Source organism: Trachypithecus francoisi, unplaced genomic scaffold, assembly GCF_009764315.1.
Source record: "Trachypithecus francoisi isolate TF-2019V2 unplaced genomic scaffold, Tfra_2.0 Contig01474, whole genome shotgun sequence".
Taxonomy (NCBI): domain Eukaryota; kingdom Metazoa; phylum Chordata; class Mammalia; order Primates; family Cercopithecidae; genus Trachypithecus; species Trachypithecus francoisi.
Window position 1 is genome coordinate 1,114,631 of NW_022681435.1, and position 26,905 is coordinate 1,141,535.

Here is a 26,905-nt window from a genome sequence, read left to right on the forward strand (position 1 = left end):
GTGGATTAGACTAAGGGTGCTACAAAGCAATATTGAGTAATATAGTCACAAATCAGTGGAAACTCTTCAGCAGGCCACAACATAGTGTGCATTTGTGTGCTGCCCTATTCTCCAAAAAGAATGCTGTCATACCCATTTTAAATAAATGGGAAATCAACAGAAACTGACTTCTCTGGGATCACTAAGAAATCGTGGCGATCCAGTCCCAAGTGCTAATTGGTAATGCTTTTAAGCACCACATTTAACTGGATTTTCTTATAGCACTAATGTTCCTCCACCGACACAACTTAGCAGGCAATGTATTTACAAAACTGTAATAGCCTGAAAAGAATTAACAATGAACAATGTGCAAAATAGTCAATTACAAGCTTAAGCTTTAAACAAGCACTTACAATGAAGATTAAAAAAAAAAAAAAAAAAAAACTATCTTGGCTATTGGGTCATTTTCCAGGCTACTAACTGCTAAACCATGTGCAGAACGTGCTTCCAATTTAACCATCCAGATTTTCTAAAAAGGCAGATAGCTTTGCTCTGCAGGCAGAATCAAGTTGGTCTTCAATTTGATTTTCAAAACAAAGCAGTTCTACAGAAAACCACTAAGCTTTTGCTACAAATGATCAGAAAAAGAAAAGGGGAAGTAGGTTTTATTTTAAAGACCCCAATTTGTCCATCCATGTAAATGAAAAATATAACTTTATTTTATTTTCAAAAAGGGTGATAGAGGAATAAATTCTACAGCCCCATCAGTTTCTAAGGATTATTGGCCACAAGTCTCAGCTCTTCTGAGACATAGCATTGGCAATGGGTGCCAATGCAAAAAATAACACATAGGAAGTCAGGATGATTTTTAAAAGCTACAGAGAAAATCTGAAATGCTTCCTAACTAATAAAGCACCTCTCAGGTCTTATAAATAATTGGATACAATGAAATCTGAGATCTCAGAATGGGTAGCTTCCCTCTTCCAATAACACCAGATCAAAACCCATATACAAGGAAATGACCGGAACAGAAGCCAGGTGTATAGAAGAACTTTTGCATTTCCACAAATGTGCAAAGAACTTTATCACAGTACAGAATGAACACATGAAGCTCTGCACCCTTCTGCAGCTCTAGGTTGTAACCAGCCCAGAGTCTACAGAAATCCTACATACTGGTATAATGAACCAAGATGGGCTAGCTTTTTAAATATACCATTCGTACATACTTCTTGTGGGTGTGACCAAACAGAGGAAGCTGAAAATGGTTTGTCCAGAGGGAAGTCTGTAACTGCAAACAGTGTGCTGATGACCCTGCTGACTTGTCACCATTGCGATGTTTCCTATAAAAACAAGTCAGGTTGATCTAACCTTGGTTCTAGTCAACCTAGACCTTGTATGGGGTCCCATTGCTTGGTTTTAAAACAGGTTGTTGGATACTAATCTATGCCCTCCCTCTGAGTATGCCTAGCTGTCCAACAACAGAAACCTGTGCTCAAAACTCCCCTGTGAGCTCACACATCACCCTCCAGAGATCTTGTTTATCACAAGAACCATGTTCCTGAAAATTTGCCATGAGTCTAATTTTCATAGTCTAACTTGGGCATCCCCTGGCAAGCAGTCTGTAAAGCAAATAGTTACCTCTCAATCTATCATTAGTGTTAACCCAAATTTTCACATAACCTTCAGCACCTGTATTGAGTAGCTGGCTCACCTTGGAATTTTCTGCCTTAACATTAAATGTAGGTAAAGAAACATCTAAGACCTTTGTTCAGGCAATTTTAAGCTTTTGTTGTTGTTGTTCTTGTTTGTTTTAGTTCTTTTCTCAAGAGACCCAACAAGGTAGCTGGTTAACTATCAGTCAATGGCAAATTTAGTAATCATCATATCCTATCTATTGCCTGGTAAATTTGGGTTCATTACACAACTCAAAATCAAGAACCACACTTCATTCTTCCATTTGTCATAGATGAACCATTTGGCTTAAACTTTGTCTCCAGAAAGAATACTGAAAGTAGAGAAAAGGATCCACAATCATAAAAATAGCGCCCTTAACTGCTCATATGCCCTACAATAGTCATGGTGAAAAATTACACAGTGTTGATGATGTTCTGGGGATTCCTCTATGCATTATACATGCATTATCTCATTTATTTCACCCAGCAATCCCAACAGATGGATTTTATAATATCTTCAACACAGAGATGAGGAAACTGTGACTCAGAGAAAGCAACTTAGATGTCACCCAGGTCGTAAAGGGCGGGCAGAGCCAGGATATAAACCCAAGAGTTTGCATTCCTAAGCATCACACCATCTCACTTCCTATATCAACAGAGTGAAAGGACAGAATTATTGCACATTTGCAGACCAAAGCCAACACGAAGAAATCAGATGAGGATACGTATTAAGTCCCATTATACACAAAGACATGGAAGCCTTGGTTGGAAAGCAATTAATGTTAAAAACACTTAATGATTTTAGTGGACCACCAGCTCCATTTTCAGTCAATGCTAAAATATGAATGTATAAACAGAATCTTAGACTGCATTAACACTAAAAACGAGAGCAGATCCACTATTGATCAAACCAGATCTGGAATACTAGGGTAAGACTTGGATTCACCACTTGGAGGGAAAAAGAGACAAACTAGAACACAGCAGAGGATGGTGACTGGAAATACAAGGTGTGGTTAAACCATGTTCTATGATGTGTTGCAAGTTTTCCAATTGCACTTTTGAAGGAAGCCAAGATTATCATCCTTGAAAACAGTGGAAAGAGAGACAATACACAATATTAGTTAGCTTCAGAGGGAAAAATGAGTATTTCAGTCTGACAGCTACAGAATTGAGAACTTTCTGAAAGTTAGAGCTGTCACAATGCAATAAATTGCCTTGTTGGTGGTGGCTCATGTCTCTCTCTGGGGAACTTGTTTATTCCCATGACTTCAATTATGAAATATTAATACTGCATGCTAAATCTGCAATCCCAACCCGGAATCACAAATCTGTCCACCCACAGACATGTCAAAAATTCATTATTTCCAAAACTGAAATGACCGCTTTAATCTCCCATGACTTCCTTCTCCTCAAATATTCTACATCTTAACAAATGGCACTGCCATCCACCAGGTGGCCCAAGCCAGACACCAAGAAGCCAAGGATGACCCCTGCCTTACCCATCAGTTACCAAGTCCAACCATTTCCATCACTTTAATATCACTCAAATCCATCCTCCTTTTCATCCTCACTGTTCCCAGTTCAGCTCAATCTCATCATTTCCTCTTGGAATTGCCTTAATCACCTCCTGAGTAACCTCCTTGCCCTCAAGTTGCCTACTATTCACAGCTGCTTGAGTGTCCTAAATCATAAATCATATCATGATATCTCACTATTTAAAATCAATCCTGGAGTAGTTTACCACATGCTTCACTGAAAATTAGACATCTTCCCCTCCTAAACACAACAGACCCTTCATTTTTCTGGGGCCAGGATTCTATTCCAGCTTCACTTGTGTATTAGAGCATTTTTATACTGCTATGAAGAAATACCTGAGATGGTATAATTTATAAAGATTTTAATTATAACTTATAAATAATTATAATTTATAAAGAAAAAGGGGTTTAATGAACTCACAGTTTCACATGACTGGGGAAGCCTCACGATCATGGTGGAAGGTGAAGAAGCAGCAAAAGCATGTCTTACATGGTGGGAGGCAAGATAGCGTGTGCAAGGGAACTGGCCTTTATAAAACCATCACATCTCCTGAGATGTATTCACTATCACAAGAACAGCATGGGAAAAACCCACCCCCCGTGATTCAACTGCCTCCCACCAGGTCCCTCCTACAACATGTGGGGATTATGAGAGCTACGATTCAAGATGAGATTTGGGTGCGGACACAGCCAAACCATATCAACCTGTCATCCCTTCCTCTGTGGAACTACATCTCATAGTCATCTCATAGAATGGCTTCAGTTCCAGTATTCCTGTTACGTCTTCCAGCTCCCAAGGCTCTGCTCAAGTATCTCTACCAACTGGTAATTTTCTTTCCACCAGGATAGTTCTAACTCACTTTTAAGATGAAGCTCAGGCATTACCACGTATATTATTAAGAAAATTCATGTTAATCCATACAATAGCCATTCCTAACTCCCTCCTCCCTTGCCTGTCTCTTGAGTCAGAGACCCAACCATGGCTCTAAGAGTTCACATTCCAAGCTTCCCTTGCAGCTATGGATAGATGTCTGCTAGAGATTTAGCCAATAAGTTGTTAGCAGAATCCTGCTCAAGACCACCAGATTCTGGTAATGTTTTTCCCCCTTCCTGGATGGAACAGGATATCTGTAAGGATAAATGCTACCCTAATCTCTTCCTCCCCTGCCTCCTTTAGGGGACTCTAATGTTGTGTGTGAGGCTCAAGAGCCAGCCTGCAAGAAAGAAATGCAAGAGGAGTGGAAAAAGCTGAAGAATGAAAATCAGCATGCTGAGGAGGGCAGAATGGGAAGACAGAAACATTGATTTTGCTGAAACTCACATAGGCAGCCTCCTGCCTCCAGACACCTGAAATGAAAGGGAAAAACCCCTTTGTTTTACTAGCCTACTATTGTTATCAGGCATTCTATTAGTTGCAGCTGAACACATGTTTAGCTGCTATTCCACCTCTGGGAATTCTTTCTAAATTCTCTACAAAGGAGGCAATGCAGTGGTGGCTAAGGACAAAGGCTTTAGAGTTCAGCAGATCTCGCTTCAAATCTGGGTTCTGCCACTTACCAGCTACACAACACTGGGCAAGTAACCTAATCTCTCTGATCCTCAATTGCCTCCTTTGTAAAATGGTAATGACAATGCCTAACAAAGAAGTTTATTATAAGGAGTAGGCAGGATAATATGTGTAAAGTACTTAGCAAGTGTCTGGTACACAGTGAGTACTCAAAAATCTTAGCCAAGCTAGGCACAGTGGCTCACACTTGTAATCTCTGGGAGGGCAAGGCAGGATGACTGCTTAAGGCTAGAGGTTCCAGAGTAGCCTGTGCAACAGAGTGAGACCTTGTCTGTACAAAAAATAAAAATAGAAAAAATTAGCCAGGTGTGGTAGCACATGCCCGTAGTCCCTGCTACCAGGAAGCCGAGGAGGGAAGATCTTAAGCCCAGAGGTTTGAAGCAGCAGTAAGCTATGATTGCAACCCTGCACTCCAGCCTGAAGGACGGGGTGAGACCCTGTCTCAAAAAAAAAAAAAAATTAGACGTTATTATGAGGAAGCTGATGGTGGAGTATCCCTGATATGTATGCAACACCACCCTGGGAACACAAGGATTATTTCCCCAACTCCCTGAATTGTAATTATCTGATATCTACCTGATTCTTTTATTAGGATGTGGGCCAAGTTGAAAGCAAGAAAAGCGGCCTGCCACTATCTAGCACCTAACATAGGGCTTGCAGATACTAGCTTTCCAAAAGTACTTGCTGGGTGGATGACTGTACGAACCAAAGACTCATTTGAGTGCTGAGGTTTATCACTTTGGGCAGCTTCTAGAATAAATGGAATTTATATAGATGGCTTAAAGAAATACATATACTGAGGACCATATGATTGCAGACATATCGATAACATGTTAATTTTATTTATCAAGCAGCCAATGAAACTTTTAAAGCAGTAAGATAGTCTGCTTTGCTTTCACAAATTTGCCCTTTCCCTCACTGCTGTAAAGGAGCACTTCCTCTATGTCTGAAAATGAAGACAGCTAAGATATGAAGTGTAAAAACCGCTTATGATACAACCAAAGCCAAAAACTGAACTTGGGATCTATGTTTCATCTTCTCTACCCCTTCCAACGTAGCCACTAGAAAAGGCTTTCGCTCTGAGTATTTACTTGTGATGAACTTATCAAATGAACAACCCTATTGTTTTGTGGGGGGGGAAAGTGGGGGGTAGGTGGATTTTTTGACAAGTAAACTGTATCTGACTATTAGAATGCACTAAAATATTGTTTCTATGCAGTGTTTTGCCACCTACAGGCAAACCCCTACAAAATACTATTGTCTAGGAATACTCTTTAAATGTGACTGCTAAAATGTCACCTAATCACAGTGACCATGGAAAATAATATCTCTTATAAAAGCCAGTCCTCCTTTCATCATAAAGGTTTTTCATGTGTAATGGGAGCACTTTATTTTTCTACAGGCAGGAATATTCCCTCGCAGTAAGCAAAGGTGATCTGCTCTGATAAAACTTTAACAGGTGCTGAAATTTATATATTCTATTATAGCCTTACAAGCCTACACTAATTATTAATTATCCACCTAAATGTATACTACTTTACACCTCCTGCTCCTTAACCAGAACACTCAGAAAACCCATTGTACGCTGCCTAACGGACCATGTCTTGAACGGCTAAATGGCCTAGCAAATGCAAAGATTTTCCCATATGTACACTTTACAGTGTTAATGTAGACCCACTGCCTACACAAACCAACTGCATTTCCACAACCGCATTCCACCTTGAGGAACACAGGTGACTTATGGGAGGCATCTATCTGTGGACAATATCAGCAGATTAGAGTCAATTTATAGAGCAGCTTCCCTAAAGTGCTTGCAAGCAACATTACCGTGTAGTTATTACAATTGTAGAGATAGTGAGTACCTCTCTCTTATTCTGCTCTGTGAATATTTTAAAGAAGTCACATAGAGGCTTTTTATGCCAGAGCAGGTGTGAACTCAATTCCACTCTTAAACTAGTATCAGCTCAGCTGAGAGAACAGCCGTAAATTTTTATTTCAGAACTAAATGAAACTCATGAGAGTAAGGGGCAAAATCTCATTAACTATTAAAATGCCTTGAAAAGATGGGGAGAAGGTGGCTTGCTTTTATTTTCAATTGGTGTTCAAACTATACCTAGGGATTTGCGAAAAACGGAAAATGTAATCACACAAAAGTATGTATATTTAGAATTGTTTTATTTCAGGAGAAACAAAAAAATTCAGAGAGCTCGCCCCCCCTCGCCTGGCCACATCTCCATGAGTTAGGTCAGTAACAGAAATAAGGAAACTGAGATTAAAATGAAAACCAGCTTGTTCAAAATCACACAAAGATCATTTTGTAAACTATTGTTTACTAGGTTGGGTTTTTTTTTTTTCCTGGTTTTTCTCTAGCTAACAGGGATCATCCACAGCTACTGAGGCGGTCTGCCAAGATATTTAAAAGATCTGTGCTCACTGCATCTCAATTTCCAAATAATATTTGTAAGACCATCAATAAATAAGGAAAAAAATTTATGCATGAAAAAACACACACACCATATAAAGTATGAATTTAATCCTGTCAGTAGACCAATTGTTAAAGCTTTCAAAAACATGGATATTAGGCTCATTTCCAATTACTCTGAAAGTTCTGAAGGAGACAGGGTTACTAATACATTTTCTTCCACGATTTGGCATTGCCCAATTAAGTGCAATCAGTTACACATAAAGAGTTTATGCTTATATCCGACGCATTCAGATTTGGCTACTGAGCTGTTAAGAGTACAGCTTGGTCTGAACAGCCAAGGTGAGGAAAAGTCATGACCAATTAGTAACCTAGTAATTTCGAGACTCAGAAAGCCAAGCCAATGCTAATAATACAAGGCTAGAAAATCTTACTTTGTGATCTATCGCTCTAAAATTAGCTTTATATGTGTCTCCTTTTCTCTTATCCTTCACTTTTTCTGTCTCCCCCTTCTCCACCAAATGTTATCAGATATTACACATTTTCTATGTTCATTCAGCTTTAATATGGCCCACGAGGGGGTGGCATTTAATTAATCACTTCCACATTCTGCCAGAATTCACTACATGATGCTCAAGTTTGCATATCACTTTTGCCAAGCTGATCGGACCCGATGAACAGAAAAACAGAGTAGATAACATAATAGTAGGTGTAATAATAATTTGCATTAACTGAATTTTAGGGCCAGGTGGCTTTATGTTATTTTATTTAAGCACAGGGCAACTTACTTAGATGAGACATTTCATCACAGTGCTAAAGAAACTTGTCCAAGGTCACAGAACTGGAGAGTGGTGATCTGGTGCTCACAGCAATGCCCAGCTGACAACAGTGCCCTGCTAGGTCCACCATCCACCACTTCCCCCATGTTAGTTCTCTTGTGGCATTTTCAATCTACATGAAAGCTTTAAATGTTTTATCTTAAACATAAACAATATAACCAGCTGTATTTTATACCACTTTCAAATGATGCTTCCTTATAATTTTTCCTATTACTGTGTCAAGGAATTAAGAAGTGATTAATAAGCAATCATCAAGAAGATGAAAAATGTCTGAGCTGTGTCTATTAACCACTTAGAAATAAATTTAATTTAATTTCAATCTATGCTCCATATATTTTGCAATTGTTGGTTCCTAGTCCTGATATTCTGCAAAAGAAAAGAAAATGAGATCCACTGAATACCTCCTTTTACTCAAAACAAAATGTGCTTCCTTTGGATTCAAAAACTCTTAAGAGTAAGGGGAATTGGAGAATAATCCAATACAGAGGCAACATTCTAAATCTGTGAAGTAAGGGGAATGAGAGAATAATCCCATATACAGAGGTAACAGTCTATACCAAGCATCTGTGAAGAAGAAAGAAATGAAGTGGAATAGGACTGTCTCCAAAACATTCCTGAGCACATGGAAAGTATTTGTAAAACTATCTCCTTGATGAAAACCATCATACCTTGTAGTGACTTCATTATTCAGATGACCTACAACACAAGCAAAGATATCTGCATTTGTCCATGGGTTCTCCCTAGACTCACCACTCAAACGCCACACCAGGGCGTTCTTGGCCTTGTGTTTAAAGATGAAACTTGAGAACATTAAAAATGGAGAGAAACATGGCTGAAGGCAAATATTTCACAAAAGGGAGCATCTGAATCCAACACAGCTGTCCCCAAAGAAGTACTTATTTTATGGGATTACTGTTTTGTGGACTGGCTAAAAAAGACGCCTTTTCATTTTGGTCTTGATGTTTACAGAACTGAACATTCTATACTACCTCCACCTGCCCCTGCCTTCTGTTCCAATCTCCTTAGAAGGTATAGGTATTTTAAAACTGCTACCACCCAAAACCCCAAAGTCTATAGATTTTTCCATTCATTACCCAGACAAAAATGACAGATGACCAGTGTGTAGCCTCGCAATGCCCTAACAGTCACACAGCAGAGCACAGTGGTTACAAAGTGTATCACGTCACCTCACCTTTCACAGTGAGCCTGGGAGGGGTGGGCCAGGCTGGCATCCCTGTCCTCACCTGGGAAACCAGAAAACGAGGGCTCAGAAGAAATTTGCCCAATGTCCCATCACCCATCACTAGGAAGTGAAAAGCCAAGAATTATGCTGAAGTGATCCCTGAAGACCTAGAATCCACTGTCCCATGACAACCTGTAAGACGTGCAGTGCTCAACACAGCTCCTTCGCTTCTCTGATTCTAAGAATGTATAATGTGAACAAAGAAAGCAGTCTTATTTTTATTGAGGATGAATACAGCACTTAAGAAGGACACATAACTTTCAAGGATGTGAGGTTCACTATAACTATACTGATGTTCTTTTCCTGGAGCCATGGAGTAGTGAGAGGTTTGAGAAATGCAAAGTATTTAATTGCACCCCCACCGCCCAAGATCCGGTCAAGAAGTAGGGTACTGGTTAATACTGTCACAGACACATTTTAAGTACAGGGCTTACGCAAAATTCAAATAAAGCATTTTCCCAAGGAAAGACTTAGAGAATTGGCCGGGCTCAGTGGCTCACACCTGTAATCCCAGAACTTTGGGAGGCTAAAGCAGGAGGATCACTTGAGCCTAGGTGTTTGAAGATGCAGTGAGCTAAAATCATGTCACTGTACTCCAGCCTGGGTGACAGAGTGAGACTCTGTGTCTAAAAAGAAAGTAAGTAAATAAAAACATGAAAATAAATAACAATAAAAAACCTAGAGAAAAACTTTTTCTACTAAATAAAAGCAGCACTGTTTATTTCACATCCTGGTTACCTTTAATGATAGATGGTCCTTCCCCCTGCCTCTGTTTCAATGTGTCTGATTCATGGCATGAGACTGTTCAATAGAGTTGGGAAACCTCTGGACAAAAGATGGATCCAACTCTCACAATTTCATCCAGTCGTGGCATGTTGTCTAAAACTAAATGTCTTTTGGCTGCACCTAATCCTCACATTAAAAATCAACAACTGCAATTGTGTACATAGTGAAAGAAAGTAGAGGGTTTTCTCCCCCAGGCAGTAGGTATTCTTGTCTGAGTGTTTCACGGTGACATGGCAGGTTGCTGGAGGTAAGTTCCCTGGAAACTGTTTGGGCAATGGTCCAGGAAAAAGATCTCTGTCTGTCGCTTGTAGCAGCATGTCCCAGGGACATGCTCCAGGGTGCCAGGTCTGCTCTGGATAGGTGCAGTAGGAGGCATTGGGAGTAAAACCTGGCCTTGGGCTCTGCCAAAGACCACCCAGGGGACTGGAGAAAAGGGTGGTGACTGGAGCTACAGGCCTATTGCGTAACAAGGGTGCCCTGGACAGGCTGGCAGGAAGTCAAGCCGGAGACCTAAAAGAGAAGGTTCTGGGGAAATCAGAGGTAAGGAGAGCTGGCTCTGGCTGGTTGCTGCCTTGCTCAAGGGCTTAGGACAATGAAGGCACAGGCCTTGAAGGTGAGATGCAAATAGCAGGCCTCACACTCCTTCCCATGCAAGACGTCATGCCTGGACTTTCTCCACCTTCCTCTCTACAATATCTTTTTTCTTACTCCATCTTCCTCTCTAATTTGCTGACTGGAAATTACAGTTGAGACATCTTTTTATATGTTTTTTATTACATGAAAGTTAGTGCCTTGTTCTTAATTTTCAAAATTATTAAATAGAAAATTATGTATTTTTCTCTTAAAAAAATTGAAGTGTGAATTGAACACTGCAAGTTAGTAGTCCCAGTATGAATCCCTGACTCCCTTCTCTCCTGTCTATTTCCCAGGTTGCATTCCCAGCATTCTCCAACCTCTGCAACTGGAGATGGCCTGTGTTATGGGGAAGCAGTGTGGTTGGGAGACACTGCTCAACTCACCCTTCCCCTTCTGTCTGCATCAAACCTGAAGACACCAGAAGCTGTGGCCCCCATCTTGAGACAATGAGGGAAAGGACAAAAGAGTCACAGAGCCATCAGCCCTGACATCACTGAGCTGCAAACCACTTCCAGCAGGGGCCTACCACCAGACTTCTAGAATGAGAAAAATTATTCTTAAGCCACCATTAGTCACATTTTCCATTACTTTGAAGCAAAAGCATTCCTACCTGATACAAATTGCTTTTTACTTTTATGTGAAGCTTAAATGATTTATCTTCTGTTTGGGTCAATAACTTTCTATGTGAGAAAGCTTCCCCGGATATTTAGAAGGTCTATACATCTCTGTTGGCCATAGTTTTCAAGTAACATTTTTCTGGTTAGAAATTCTTCTAAATGTTATAAGACTTGGTTTAGTAAACCAAGTTTGACTCTAAAAGTGTTTGAGGATCACAGCATTAACCGTGCTGTATCACAGAGTAGGCTAGAAAGGAAACAAGACCAATGAGAAAAGGATGGAAATGTTCTCCAACTGGACAACAGGAAATCAGTTATCTTAGCTGAATACCAGAAACACAACTTTTTTCAATGGCTTTTCAAATTATTTATTATAATTATAATAATAATTATTATTATTAGCAATGGGGCCTCCCTCTGTCACCCAGGCTGGAGTATAGTGGCACAATCTCAGCTCACTCTGGTGATCTCAACCTCCCAGGCTCCAGCAGTCCTTCCACCTCAGCCTCCTCAATGGCTGGGACCACTAGTGCATAAAACCACGCCCGGCTAATTTTTTTATTATCTGTACAGACAGGATCTTGCTATATTGCCCAGGCTGCTTTCAAACACTTGGGTTCAAGCAATCCTTCCATCTTGGCCTCCCAAAGTGCTGGGATTACAGGCATGAGCCACTGTGCTCGACCTAAAATATTATTGATTTTACTTATTTCTGCTTATACATAAAATAATCTGTGGTGTACAGAAAACTGAAATAGACCACATTGTAATATGGTCCGTTTCCTATTTTGGCAGAATATTTTGTCCAGTCAAGGATATAGTCCTATAGAATAAAACATGGATTTCTATATGACTGGCTCTGGTTTAGGGTCTTCTTCTTGGTACAGTAAGGTATAGGCCTAACTTTAATGTATGGGCTTTTCATTCAACGTTTAAACCCTATCTACCTAATTCCCTGATTCACTCGACAGTCATTTATTGAGGTCCTACAACCTCTATGCCAAATACTGATCTATGCACAGCACTTTTCTCCTGATGACTCAACTTAATGCGTTATTATTTTATTTATCCCTAACCAATCCAATTCCTTAGCTATAGATCTGGAATCAGCTGAGCTATAAAAGGAATATCTATTTTAGTTAGGCTTTAAAGAATTACATTTGGAAAACACATCACTGGCAAAGTCACTTGAAGGTATTAATAAAATAGAGATGAATGGATTAGAAAGAACAATAAAACATCTCCAAAGAGAAAATATAGTACAAGGATAAAATGACGTATCCGAAAGATCAATGGACCATTAGATGATAAAACTACCTCAGAGATCACCTAAAGAGCTGTTCCTCCCTCAATCTAAAGATGTGAAAACGACCTGACCAGAGGACCCACAGGGAGCTGTAGCAAAACAGAATAGAAAACTCAATTCTTGACTGGGCATGGTGGCTCATGCCTGTAATCCCAGCACTTTGGGAGACTGAAGCAGGCAGATCACTTCAGGTCAGGAGTTCAAGACCAGCCTAGCCAACATGGTAAAACCCCATCCCTACTAAAAATACAAAAAATAGCCAGATGTGGTGGTGCACAGCTGTAGTCCCAGCTGCTCAGGAGGCTAAGGTGGAAGGCTCACCTGAGCCCAGAAAGTTGAGGCTTCAGAGATCATCCTACTGAACTCCAGCCTGGGCAACAGAACACAGAGAGACTATATAAAAAAAAAAAAAAAAGAAAAGAAAAAAAGAAAAAGAAAGAAAAAGAAGGAGAAGAATAGAAGAAGTAGAAGAAAAAACCTCAGTTCTCCTGACTCCTGACTACCAGCCTTAGCTCAACAATCAGGATTGCTAATAACACCAAGGATGAGGCTCAAACGAGTCATACTTGTTAATATTTCAGGAGGACATTTTAAATTTAACATTTAAAAAATCAAAATTCCCAAAGTAAAATCAAATAAGACCACAATTAATAATTTCTTCTCTCAGAAATTACTTGTGCCACATTATAAGTCTAATACCTAAGAGCTGATACCGAGATAACCTCAAGCTGAAAAGTGTCATAAAAAAAAAAAAAGACCAAGATGTCCCTAACTAATGAAGTAGCAAAGAGACCTGCTCGTATCACTACCTGATGTCGCTGCATTTAAAAAGCGAACTAAAATTTCTAGAGCTGACATCTATATTCACAGTTCCATTCTTATGAAGTTACTAAAGATTATTTGACCTTTGGAACTTTCAAACATCAAATGATTGCCATTATTTTACAGGTTTTGCTATTTTCTAATACTCACACTTCTGCACAGAACAAAATATCTGACCACGAAGTTAGGTGACATCTCATTCATGCTTTGAAAATTTACGTTTCTTTGTAGTCATGCTTTTCCTTTGTACATTAAGGCTTCCAAAAACAGTTTTCCTAGTAAAAGCTGATTCATTGCTTATTCTCTGTTTTACAGTGAAGAGTAAAACTCCCTGTATTAGCATGTACTCACATTTGCTGTTTTACAAGAAGACTGTGGCATCCGCTTCTGCCACTGGGATTTGAAAACACTCACCACACTTCACCTTTATGCTGGGCTAAACTCAGGGTAGCCATAAACACTCTGAAGTAATACAAACCTAAATATTCCTGCTAGGCAAACGGAGCAGTGGAACCGAATTATAATGAGCTAGCAGCTGTCACAATATGACCACAGTAACCAAATCAAAATATCAACTGCTAACCCAGATGAGATTCAAAGGTCATCCTGTAAGCCAGCAGCTTTCTTCAGTTCTGCCTGAAACCTCAATCTAATCCAGCAGTAAAATGTTCCACTGAGCTAGGTTAGAAACCATTTACTCTATGGTGGTAAATTATTTAATGCTCTGAGAAAGTACCATGAGTAGGACTAGTACCAAATACTACACTAAGGAAACTGAACCATTCAAAATGGGCCATGTGAAAGCATAGCCCCTGATGCTGAACTAAGCTGTAGCCAAGTGTACAAAAGTATCACTTTTCACACCCTTCAGTCACAAATACCATGTATGTAATTTTATGGGGCAACTTGCTCACTTATCTTCAGTTTTCAATCGATGCTCTGGAATAATAAAAGGAAAATGGAATGCTTAGCTCCTTCCTTGGATCAAATAGTTTTAGCTAGAAAATATATTGTCTACCATTGTAAAAATATCTGGACAATTACCTGCAGGAGTTTAGTGCTTGACAAAGGGGAAAAAAAGTTTTCTTTTCTTAAGTGCATATTCTTTCTATATACTTCTTGCCAGGATTTTCAAACTATTCTATAGCATATAAATAACCCTCTTAAAAAACAGAAGAGTTAGACTCATGGACCCTTTCTACCATTAGCATACTCTGAAAACTATCCAACTGACCACCTAGGAAGGTTTCATCACATTGTTTAAGAATTGCAATGAACGAGTTTCCAATAGGTCCAGTGTACATTACAATCACTAATAATGATAGGCAGTCACAAGGAAGAAATGATTTATTTTCTTCAGATATAAAACAATGCATGGAATTTCAACTAAGGCAAAATGTAACCTGGCATGTATCTACACAATGAAAGTAATGAGTGAGTTCTTAGTAAATGTCAGGTAAAAGTATATGAATTGGTCAATGCAGACAGTCAGTACTCACATCTCTAAGCCCTGCCAACATCAAAACAAACAGAAAGGCTATTCACACCTATTTTTTAAAAATTTAGGAGCTTGCTTTCTGTTTCTGTTAGTTAGGCTTTTCTTTAAAAGACTTACAACTATCAACCACAAAACCCTGTATGACAAGTATAACCACAGACAGGAACACAGAACAATCTTATAAACCAAGAAATGTCATTAATTCTTCTAGCACGATACATACATTGGGTGTGTGGGTGTACATGTGTGTCCATGCATGTATAACCACACATGGGTGTTTTGGTTATTTTACTTTAGGGATTCTATCTATCAAATAGTGCTATTTTTCCACACACATTAGCTTATTTCTTTTTTTTTTTTTTATTTTTTTATTTTTTTATTTATTATACTTTAAGTTCTAGGGTACATGTGCATGACGTTTATATCATGTATAACTCCCCAATGCAATCCCTCCCTCCTCCCCCCTCCCCATGATAGGCCCCAGGGTGTGATGTTCCCCTTCCCGAGTCCAAGTGATCTCATTGTTCAGTTCCCACCTATGAGTGAGAACATGCGGTGTTTGGTTTTCTCTTCTTGTGATAGTTTGCTAAGAATGATGGTTTCCAGCTGCATCCATGTCCCTACAAAGGACGCAAACTCATCCTTTTTGATGGCTGCATAGTATTCCATGGTGTATAGCTTATTTCTAAAAGAATAAATTAACACAAACATTTTATTACTTTTGAGATGGGATCTCACTTTGTTGCCCAGGTTGGGGTGCAATGGCATGATGTCGGCCCACTGCAACCTCCACCCCCTGAGCTTAAGAGATCCTCCTTCCTTGGCCTCCCAAGTAGTTGGGACCACAGATGCGTGCCACCACGCCTGGCTACATTTTTGTATTTTTGGTAGAGATGAGGTTTCATCATGTTGCCTAGGCTAAAACACTTTATTACTCTTATAACTTACATCGCACTTTGCATAAATTTGAAATAGAGACACAAATGAACTGAGTTTTGGAATTTCAGTGCCAAATAGAAGTATTATGTTTAAAAATCTGTAAAATGCAAAACCATTCATGTGAAATCAAGAAGTTCAGAGTTGTAATAATGGGTTTCGTTACCATAAAAGAGCTTACAAACAAATATACTAGCAATGCCTGTTACCATTTCTCTAAAATTGTATACTGCCATAAAGAACAAAAAATATAATTAATAACAATCCACTCTCAAAGGGAAAGAGTAGTCCAGTACTTTTTTCCTTCTTTGCAATAAAATAAAACCTTACTAAATGAACAGTTTACCAAAAAGAAAAAAGAAAAAAAATCAGGTCATCTGCAGTTAATAACTCTTTCCTGTAAAATTAGTGTCACTTATTTCTGTAGCAGACGCCTAATTCAGTCACAGGCTTGATTGATTTGACAATAGAGAATCTGCTGCAATAAAGTGGCTGATTTATTTCTGATGCTATAGCTTTTACCCTGATGCGACATCACGGTAGAATTAAGTCTTTGAAACAGAAAGAAATACTTTGCACTTTTAACGGAAACCAGTTAAAGATTCTGAAAGTGGAGACTGGAGTGCTGTCCAACACTTATACTGAAGTCCACTACCTTCTTTTGGTAGAAAGAAAATGTCCACAAAGGTCACAACATGGGCTCTGGGTCTGGAGACAAAGTTCAGTTTAGAACACAGCATATATGCTATGAGTTCAAACTGTCCCCTACACCAATAGATCTTACTTTGTTTTTATTACCATTTGTAAATTAATTGTCCTTAATTTCTTGAAAATGATCTATCTTTCCTTTGTAAAGCTGTAACATAACACCAAATATGGCTCATCTGAAAAGTGGTTTCATTTTAAACAAACAGCAGCTTGGGCAAAATCAATGAGAATCTTTGTTCCCTGAATCTAGCCTTCAGATACGCAAGCCAATCAAGAAGGCGTCTGGGATGTGAGAAATTATAGCGATGGGAAGAGTTTTTAATGCAGCATCAGAGTGAATTCTCTTAAAAAAATGGTTCTTCTCTAAATAAAACTGTAAGGTATTTCATACTTGCTTCAATGTCTTTTTCTCCCTTTTCCATTTTTTTTCGCATACCGCGCAATGCCCTCTCGCTCTGAGGGCGACTTCCCTGACCCCAGTCTGACACTGCGCCGTTAATGTCAGATAAACCATTTAGCCCAAGCACAATTCTTTTCTGTGCAAAAATCTGCTTGAGGTGGAAAATGTAGCAGTTTGTAAACAATGAAGAGCCATGTTTCAAACCAGACAGCTTATCTAACAGAGAAGTCCTTTCATTGGGAACAGTGGGTGGGGGCCTCGTGGACATAGTAGCATTTCCTATCACAATGCAGGAGACTGTCTTGCTCTCCATATTTAAGAGTTTAATGGGAAAGAGGGCAGACGGGATAAAAGAGCAAGGCTGACATGGATTTGCAGCCTAAACAACAACCAAGTGAAAAGAATCAGCTCTCTCCGCTCTAGACTGTCGGGCCACTTATATTTTAAATACTATTTGGATTGAAAAACTAATTTGATTTGTAAAGCAGTTGCCCATGAGGAAACATGAACAGAACAATCATTTAATCTGTTTGTACTGCTTGGTGTATTCTGTAATATTAATTTATCAAGTTGTTTTTTAGAGTTAAAACTTTTTTCACATAGATAACATAAACTTCTCATTATGAGTATTTATTTATTCATTTTTCTCACTGTAGCTCATTAGAGGATCATTTTAGGATCCAAGGAAGTTAGTATATTATTTAAGTGCTACTTCTCAAGACTCTATTTTCAAATAAATCTTTTATTCTAAGCGGTTGTGTGAAGATGAATAGAAAAGCAAAGGTGCTGGAAATAAAATCATAACTACTGACACTGAAGAGTCAAAAGCTGCCTTTTAAAATCTAATTTGATAAATGTATCTAGTCACCTGTATCTACATATCCTGAGAACAAGAAACAATGCACCTTGCTATCAACAACTGATAAAGGACTGGGATTCCTGTTTTAGTTACAATGTTAAAACATACATATGAAATTTACTACTTTGAAGGCAAAAATAACAAAAAAAATAAGAACATCCTATGACCAAAACCAACCTTGTGGTTCTCAAAGTTGGTAAGACACTCAAAGGCATGCACATATGATGTCACCCATTAACTATATGTTGCTAGGATTTATCTGCTTTGACTATTTTGTGTTACATATCTGAAATCCATTTAGATGGATTTGACAGTGATTTTTCAAAGAATGCGAGATTCAAGGAACTGAAGTAACTGGTATAGCTTCCAAAGCTTAAAATCATGACATTCTTTAGAAGCATTTGCAGTTATGGTCTCAGAAAAACATAATTACCGTTGTGTGTTTTCCTTGGAGTGTTGTCCAACAGCTTGTACCAAGAAAATGTAACTTCACTTATTAACAGATTCTCAAGAGAATCTGGCCAGGTTGAGAGATTTACTAATACTGTTAAAAACTCATGTTTACTAGAACAAAGATCATTTTATCAATCAAAACTAAAGTAGCCAGCTATTGGACCTTTTAAACCATTAGGAATCATCTTTTCATTGCTCAAGTTACTGCTGTTAAACAAACATCCCTACAGGGTAGCCAAAAGCAGAAAAACATGCTGAGGACGCCAGGATGAACGGCATGCTGGAGATTCACAGACAGCTCAAACAGGTAACTTGCTTTAGTAAAGCAGGATGCGGTCTGCCTACGCCATTAGCTCTCAAGTTCACGCCTTGATAAATACACAACCAGATTTTACAATTCAACTTGAACGCACTATTCTGATTTAAGCACACTAAGCCCATTAACACCATTTATTTTCATAAACCCTTTAGCAGGAATCGCAGTTAACACTGACTATATATCATTGCCAATCAACAAGCCTAGTGATATTTTTATTCTAAATGTTCACCACTTTGACTTCATCTACCTTAACTCAGGAAACTACTTATGCAACATTGAAACTGTGGTCCATGCTTTAGGTCTAAGGAAACCAAAATTTCCACGTAGATTCAGTATCACTAAAAGCATTTCATTCCATATGGTTGTAAAACTTAATCTTTGATATACTATTACCAAACACAGATTGCCAATACTTCTCTGCAATTTAAGATTATTACAAGTGAACTGACTAAATATCCAAATTTCTAAAAGCAGAACCTCTGTCTAGGACATGGTTTTACCTTCTATAGTAAAACATAAGCATTTAAAAAGTGTAAGTTAATTTAAAATGAGTCTTACTTTGTATTCTGGAATTGACAAAAGGTGGAGAGAGATTGTCATGTGACCCAAGGTCCCTGCTGGTCATGTGGTCATAGGGAGTCCCATCTCCATAGTTCTGTAAATAAAATAACAGTGTAAGTTGTTATTTTATATTAATAAACAGCACATAAACATGGCCCCACCACCGAAACGTCTCCCATCCTAAAAAAACTGGAGTCCACTATTTCCTCCCTGGAACTTCACTAGAAGGAATCTGCACCTTCACAGGTATAGTGGCTAAAAGAAAACTCTAGAGTCTACGAAGTCCAACTTCTCCTCATAATAGCTGAGAAATCTTAGAAATAATAATGGTATCAACTGCATGGGGTGTTGATTAAATAAAATCATGACATGATTAAATAAAATAGTGTACGTAAAACATCAGACACCTATAAAGTATATTGCGTATGTTAAAAATTATTATTTTAATAAGGCCACATTAAAGCAAAATAGTGCCACAAGGGAAAATTAGGCATATAGCATGCAATGAATTGCTTTTTAAAGACCAAGATAGAGCCATTCAAACGATAACATTTGGTGTTAGGATACTGAAGTTTCAATGTTTTATTATAGTTACTATTGTGGTTGTAAGATAACTAGATTGTCACATAAGTAATTAACATATAAGAAAGTTAAGAATATTAGGATTTAACTATGATATGAACATCAAAACATTAGCATAAATTAGCATTTCTGGAGTTGGACAGAGTATGTCACAAAAAAACAACCAGTTGTAAAGAAGACAAATTTTGACAGAAATATTTCATTATTACAATCAGTTTATTGTTTTAAGGGGAATTTAAAATTAAAACAATGTTTTTAAGCTGTCCAGTTACTTAATTTTAATGGGGAAAGTTGATTACATGGTAGAAAAAAGTTAAAATCATCTATACTACATGGTTCAACTTTCAGTCTACTAAAGTGCCTAAAGTGACCAAAGAAGGGGGAAAAAGTCATTCTGCTCAGCTGGTGGAACTGCCCATAAAGTCTAAGTCAAATTTACTCAGAGGTATCGATCGGTTACATGTGAGTCAAAGGGCAGAATCTGCCCACACAAAAAAAAGAGGGCTGCTGCATGAACTAGGAAAAGACATCCCCTCAACCTTAAGGAAAACAACCCCCGTTCTCAGTCACCTTTCCTCATGTGTAACAACTAACTTGACTGATACTATAATCTAATTCTGCCAACATGTCGATCTATAAAAAGAGGCTACATTGTAAATACCCATCATAGTACACTCACTCATTCTATACCAGGCATTGCATAATGCTAATTATCACTTATTAAGTGTCCTCATCCTAGATAGTGTACTAAAAGCTTAATATATATTATCTAATTTAATCCTCAAAACAGTGCTAGAAGGTAGACACTCTCTCCATGTTAAGATGAAAAAAGAGAGACCTTGAAAGTCTGCCTGGATATAAATCTGCCACAAATGATTTGTCTCATGCAAACTTCTGGATTTAGAAAATATAAATTACACTAAATTGGTTTGAAATTATTCATTCACCAATATATTCGTGAGAAAAATGGCAGGACAGCTAACAAAAACCAAAAGCTAGTTAGTTTGAATCCTAAATTAAGATGATTCTAAACAGACCTTGTTTTCTGAAACAATTAAAAGTATCATGTGTACTGAATGGAGAAATCATAAGAAATTGTGAAAATCTAGATGAACTAAACAATTGAGGGGAGTTCTATGATCTCCACTTGCTGTGAAGGGGAATGGATTTATTTCTGCAAGTGCAGACTGTAACATGAGGAGGAGGAAAGATTTCCTCAACCCATCCATATAAAGCATTAGAATGTCAAGCACGACAGCTGGTGTAAGGGCTCACAAAGTTACTGGTAAGCTTAGAGATCCTGCTGTACCCTGAACACTAGACTAAGGATCACAATGCCAAGGACAGGTGGAAATGTCTAACTCTGACTTGCTGAAATGTCCTCATTTTGACAGCTTGATTACCTTCCCTGCCTCTTATGCCAAAATGGAACCTTCCCCCAACCCAAATCTGTGTGAACATTTACAGTAAAATGTTACCCTCCCTGCAGAATGCTTCATCTATATATAGCTGGTTGGGAGAGGAAGAGATGCTGGTTTTACCATGTACACTAAGTGTACTTTTAATCTGGGGCATTATATGTATATCATAAAAGCTGACATGGATTTTAGAGGGCCTAGCAATAATCCAGTTAAAGAAATTTCATACAAAATCATGAATATTTAAATTGGAAGAAACATAGATGATCCTCTGGCTCTACTTCCTCATTTTGCAAAATAGGAAAATGAGGATGCAAGAGATGAAATGACATGCCCAAGATCATATACATACAAAAATACACAGTGCCTAACCACCCCACCCATCTCTTATTCCATGGTCTTCCTATTACACCCCAAGAAACAACCAATGCACGTAGGAAAACTGTGGAAAAGAATAGCAAAAACTTCAGAGCAAATAAATGAATGATCCAACTAGTGACCAAAGTCCCTACTGGTGGAATGATAACATGTCTACAAAGTGAAATCAACTCAGATTCAGTACGCAGATCATACTGCTAGGACAGAACCTCATACTGTATCTTTGGGATTATTTCGTAGTCTGTTCACACCAATACATTATAGGGATATTAGGAATTTTTTTAAAGTTTTTCCATCTACAACAAATAGCATTGTGTAATATGGATCAACAACTGACAAAAGAAAGACCAAATATGTAATGAAGGAGTTTTCTTCTGGTTAGTAGAAGTGGAACAGGTGTCAAATTGAATAACAGCATTCAATAAGAGAATGGGAAAAAAATTCCAAAGTCAAGCTGATCCTCATTAAACTTAGTATGCACGTGCATGCCCATGCCTCTGTGTGTGTGTGTATGTGTGTGTGTGTGTGCATGCGAGAAAGAGAGAGACAGAGAGAAACACATCTTCTGTTTGTCAATTTACATATGTGGGATGTCTGGCTGTGGGAGAAAAGATTAGATATACTTACCCTGGACGGGCTTGGATGTCCTCCATTCCCCCAGGACCCTGAGCTACTTCTGTCTTCTACATCTAGGGACAAGAGAAAAGTTCTTTAGGCTTTCTTGCAGTAATTTTTTCTTTTTGTATATGCACTTTTAAATTAATGTTTCAAATTAATCTCCTGTTGCCTTTAATTAAGAACCAGGCACAGGGCTACCATGATGATAGTGGCTTCTGACCCATCTACTTAAATTAACTCATTTAAATTCACAGCAGAAATGAACTGGACCCTCAGGAACCAGAGGTATGAACATAAAAATTACTTCTATCCTTCACAGTGTTAGATAGCCTCAGTTTTTATAGATGTGAAACTGTACTTAAAGTTTTATTACAATCTTTTGGATAAAATAAGTTTTAAAATACACTAACACAGCTTTAATCCAAAAAAAGTTAAATTAAGGTAAATATCCACACTAACACCTTTAGCATCCTCGCCATAATGCTCTTGGATCCTTTTTGTTCCACAGCCCAGGCTTATCACAGGAGACACCAGACATGCAACAGAAAATGAGACTGAGAAAGTATTCAGTAGTCTATTTCTACCAACACATTACAGGGATATTAGGACTTAAAATAAAAACTGTTTTTAGGTTAATACAATACTGTCTCTGTCTTTCAACTTTTTTTTTTTAAACTAGACATACCACTTGGCCTGCAATCCTTAATCTGGGCTTTGATATGTGGAAATGAATGTGGTTATTCCATTACAAAGCAATGTTTTGTTTTGATAGATGACGGTGAAAAGACCTACATGAACCGTCGAAAAGTTGGAATTCTAAACTCGATACTCAGCGAAGTTTCAATGCTGAGTAGATTATGAAATGTTCCATCCATGCTCCAAATGGCAAATACGCAGGATGGAAAGTCTAACAGCTAAGTTACCATATTAATTGCTTAAAACATAAAAGTGTTTTAAAGATCAGTCGCTCTATATTTAGAAATGGCTGTGAGATTTTTGATGAAAGGGCCTTCATAAAAGTATAAAAAGTTTCACTGTTACATTATTTTGATCACGGCTGATAACAGACGGCCATCACAAACACCCTCTGACAGAAGTGGAGGAGGAAGTGTGAAACTATGGTTCAGGAGATACAATCCCATTTATTGTGTTTCCTAACATTTCAGTGATACTGTTTATTCTCTTAATGCTCTACTGTCATTCCTTTGACTATTACTGCTATTTTATTATCAGCAGAAGTAATCATAGTATAATTAATTGATTTATTTTGGGATACAGTAGAGTACATGGTGTTTCAGAATATCTTAAGAGACAGAAGAGCAACAACAACTAAGTTATTACCACTAAATTAACTTCTCTCTCTCTCTTTTTTTTTAATGACAAATAATATTTCACTTCCTTTTAGTTGGTGCTTCAGAAGATAACACAAACTGCAAACAGATGTCCCCTATGGACAGTTAAAATCAGTGCACTGTGAGCTTCAAGGCATGTCAAGAAAGCTCTCGGGACTGCATCAAGCCTAGAGAAAAGGTGTAAAACCTTCCCCAGATCTGCTGTTTAACAACTCAACATGCTGGCCTATCCTGTATATGTTGAACTGAAGCACACAAAGAAGCTACTTACAACCCTCTGGGATTCGCACATAAATAAATTTTGTAGCCTACATGGTTCTCTTAATTCTTAAACAAAAACCAAATATTTTCAGCCAAAATAAAAAGTGTATAAATAACAAAATCTCTCAACCACTGCAAGCTTTCAAAAGTCTGGCGCATCTTGACTTTCTTTTCACCTATAACAGCCAGCTTGGATTCATTTGAGAGATTTCTCCTCTTGAATTTGGCCAAAAAGTAATGGAGGAACAGATTTGAATCCCTATAAAGTACCATAAGATTTCAAATTGTTTGGACTCATTTTATCTTTTCAATTTTAAAAGAGGATTTTAAACATGAAAAGTAGGCAGAGACTTGGAGGAAAGAGGACACTATGGCCAGGCCAGTGGGGCTTCTGCATCCCAAATGACATTTGGCAAAGCCACCCAGGAGACATTTTTGGTTGTCACAACTTGGGTGGTGCTAGTGGCATTGATCACACAGGGGCCAAGAGTTGCTACTAAGTATCTCATAAATGCACAAAACAGCTCTCCACAGTAAGAAGTACCCTGTGCAGGGCACAGCAGCTCACGCTTGTGATGCCAGCACGTTGGGAGGCTGAAGCAGAAGGATTGCTTGAGGCCAGGAGTTTGAGACCAGTGTGGAAAACATAGCAAGATTTTGTCTCTACAAAAATTTTTAAAATTAGCCAAGTGTGGTGGAACATGCCTGTAGTCCTAACTAATTGCAGGGGCTGACGCAGGAGGATGGATCCCTTGAGCCCAGGAGTTCAAGGTTACAGTGAACTACGATTGTGCCACTGCACTCCAACCTAGGCAACTGAGACCCTGTCTCTAAAAAATATATATATTTTTAGTGTTCTGACCCCAAACAAAAATTGTGTTGAGATTGAGAAGCCCTGTGCTACAGCAAAAGGAATCAAGTTGGAGAAAAGATGTACTAAAATTTGTTTATAATTTAGTAAGAACTCTTACTAAATATACAGCTTTTCTTATGCACTTTAACCCAGACTTGAGCTGGAATGTACCAAGAGACCCTCATATGCATCTTCTGTCCACAGAAAAAAGGAAAAGTAATGGTCAACCAAGCAGCCTCCTAATTAGCAGGCAGATAAAACACATCAAAACTTGAGTATTCCCAACTGGGCAATTTCAAAAGCGAGCAATCCACTAATTAAAAATGCTGGAAGTCTAGCTTTTTCAAAGCAAGTTAAATACTGGCTGGATTCCTTCACAAATAGATTCCTGACCAATCGGATCTGACTGCTCTTTTCCCAGCCTTTCCCATTTCCATCTTTCCCACTTCCTGACCTCACACTGCTGCATCTTTCTTTCTCTGATTGCTCTCTGTTGAACAGGCTTCCCCTTCCCTTGGTCTCCTGCTGGATCTCGAGGATGAGGACAAATCACTAGCTCTCCCAAACCTAACAAATAGAATAATCATATGAATTCTAATTATAGTTTATCTTTGAAAAAAATCTATAGGTGCTCATTTATTCATATGCACAGAAGACACAAAGCTATAGCATGCGCAATGGTAATTCATAATGAATGTAAACATGTTGCTTTGAAGTCATTTTCTTCCATCTTCCCTATCCTTGAATTTTGTCAGGCCTGCCCCTTACTTAGCATTTCCTCAGTAACTATTCCAGTGCACCACCAAGTGCATTTCAAAGTGCATCCGCCACCTGAATCACCTGTATGCCCATTTTTAAATTGGCTTCTTAGGGTCCATCGCACATCTACTCAGTCTGGAACTCTAGCGGTGGGACTGAGAAAACTGTTTTTAACAGGTCCCTAGGTAACTTTTATGCACAGTAGTTTGAAAGCCACAGGACTACTCTACTGTAACACAAGACAAATGCATGCCCCACACCATCAACAGCAGCCTCTCTCACTCCCTATCTTAAAATTCCTGTCTGGGTTGCTGGCTTCAGCAGCATTCAGTATACACCTCCATCATATAAACATCCCAGAAGCTCTTGTCCAGACTCATTTTCATATAAACCTTGCATGTGGCCTACACCTGGCCATTCCTTACCCCTGCTAGTGTACCAGGACACTGCACGCTCTTCTATACCACCATGGTTTTGTAACTGCTATTCCCTCTGTCTAAACTATTCCTCACCTCTCAAAGAAGTGAGGTGAATGTATGACTTGAATGTATGTCAGACACTGCGCTAAACTCTCAAATGCCTTAATAGTATTCCAGTTTTATATATCAGAAAACTGAGGCTCAGATGGGTTAGAAAATTTGCCCAAGGGATCAGGAAATGGCAGAGCTTGGACACAAAAGGAGGCTGAAGCTCTGCTCACTGCTGTAAAGGCTCCCCAGTAAGAATTTCACATCTCTCTCTAACCAGCTGAATGTTCCCTCCTGTCACTTCTCCCCACGCAGAGTGAATATATTTATTTGGGAGTTTATACCCACTCTTGTGTCCACAAAAGATTACAGAAACACATACAACACAAAAGATATGAAATCAATATTTGAAGGAATCAAGTGCCTGGAAAATAAAAGTAGGAGAACAATAAGGCCAGAGGTATGAGTTTATCAAAATGCACACAGTGAAGGACCGGCTATTTGCGAGAGGTGGGTCAAAATTTTAGAAGCTATTAAGTAGACAAAGCAGAGAGGGAAACAAGATTGACAATAACCATCAGATAAATACACACAAAGTGTTCAGGAGAAACATACCTAATCCTGGTATTAAGCCAGACAGAAAATATCTGTGAGCTCCCAACACAGAGGACAGAATGTCCCATAGCAGCCCATAGTATCAACAGTAGGCAAAATAAAACTTGTATGGCTGGCTCTATACGATAGTTCAGCAAGTGCATAGAATTTATTATCCAAATAACCATGTGAATATATATATATACAGCTATAGAGCTACATATTTATATCATACCCAACTGTGACATACATTTATTATAGGAAAGAAGCATGCTTGACACAAATAACATCTTGTGTGGTTCTGTACAATGGTGGGCTCATTAGTTCTTTATTGAAATGAATTAGAACAGCAGAAAGTGAAAAGTAAGACAATATTGTGGTATGAGAAGTGTTTACCTCTGGAGGTGAAACTAAACAATATACAGGAAAAAGATGTGTGAAATCCATTAAGGCAACAGAGAGAC

The 26,905-nt window shown here is 38.5% G+C and overlaps 1 protein-coding gene and 1 long non-coding RNA gene across 17 annotated transcripts in view; one reads left to right on the forward strand and one right to left on the reverse strand.

Annotated features, from left to right (window-relative positions):
* TCF4 (transcription factor 4) overlaps positions 1-26,905 on the reverse strand; it is a 369,074-nt gene that overhangs the window by 219,307 nt on the left and 122,862 nt on the right. For all 16 annotated transcript variants that reach the window (XM_033238226.1, XM_033238190.1, XM_033238218.1 and 13 more), the window contains 2 exons: positions 22,165-22,226; positions 19,157-19,253 (listed from right to left, as the gene is read on the reverse strand). In XM_033238226.1, the coding sequence (XP_033094117.1) occupies positions 19,157-19,253; positions 22,165-22,226 (159 nt within the window). The remainder of the gene's footprint in view (positions 1-19,156; positions 19,254-22,164; positions 22,227-26,905) is intronic.
* Positions 10,412-26,905, forward strand: part of LOC117099081 — a 30,499-nt gene continuing 14,005 nt past the window's right edge. The window contains exon 1 of the long non-coding RNA XR_004443685.1: positions 10,412-10,584. This is a non-coding gene — a long non-coding RNA (uncharacterized LOC117099081). The remainder of the gene's footprint in view (positions 10,585-26,905) is intronic.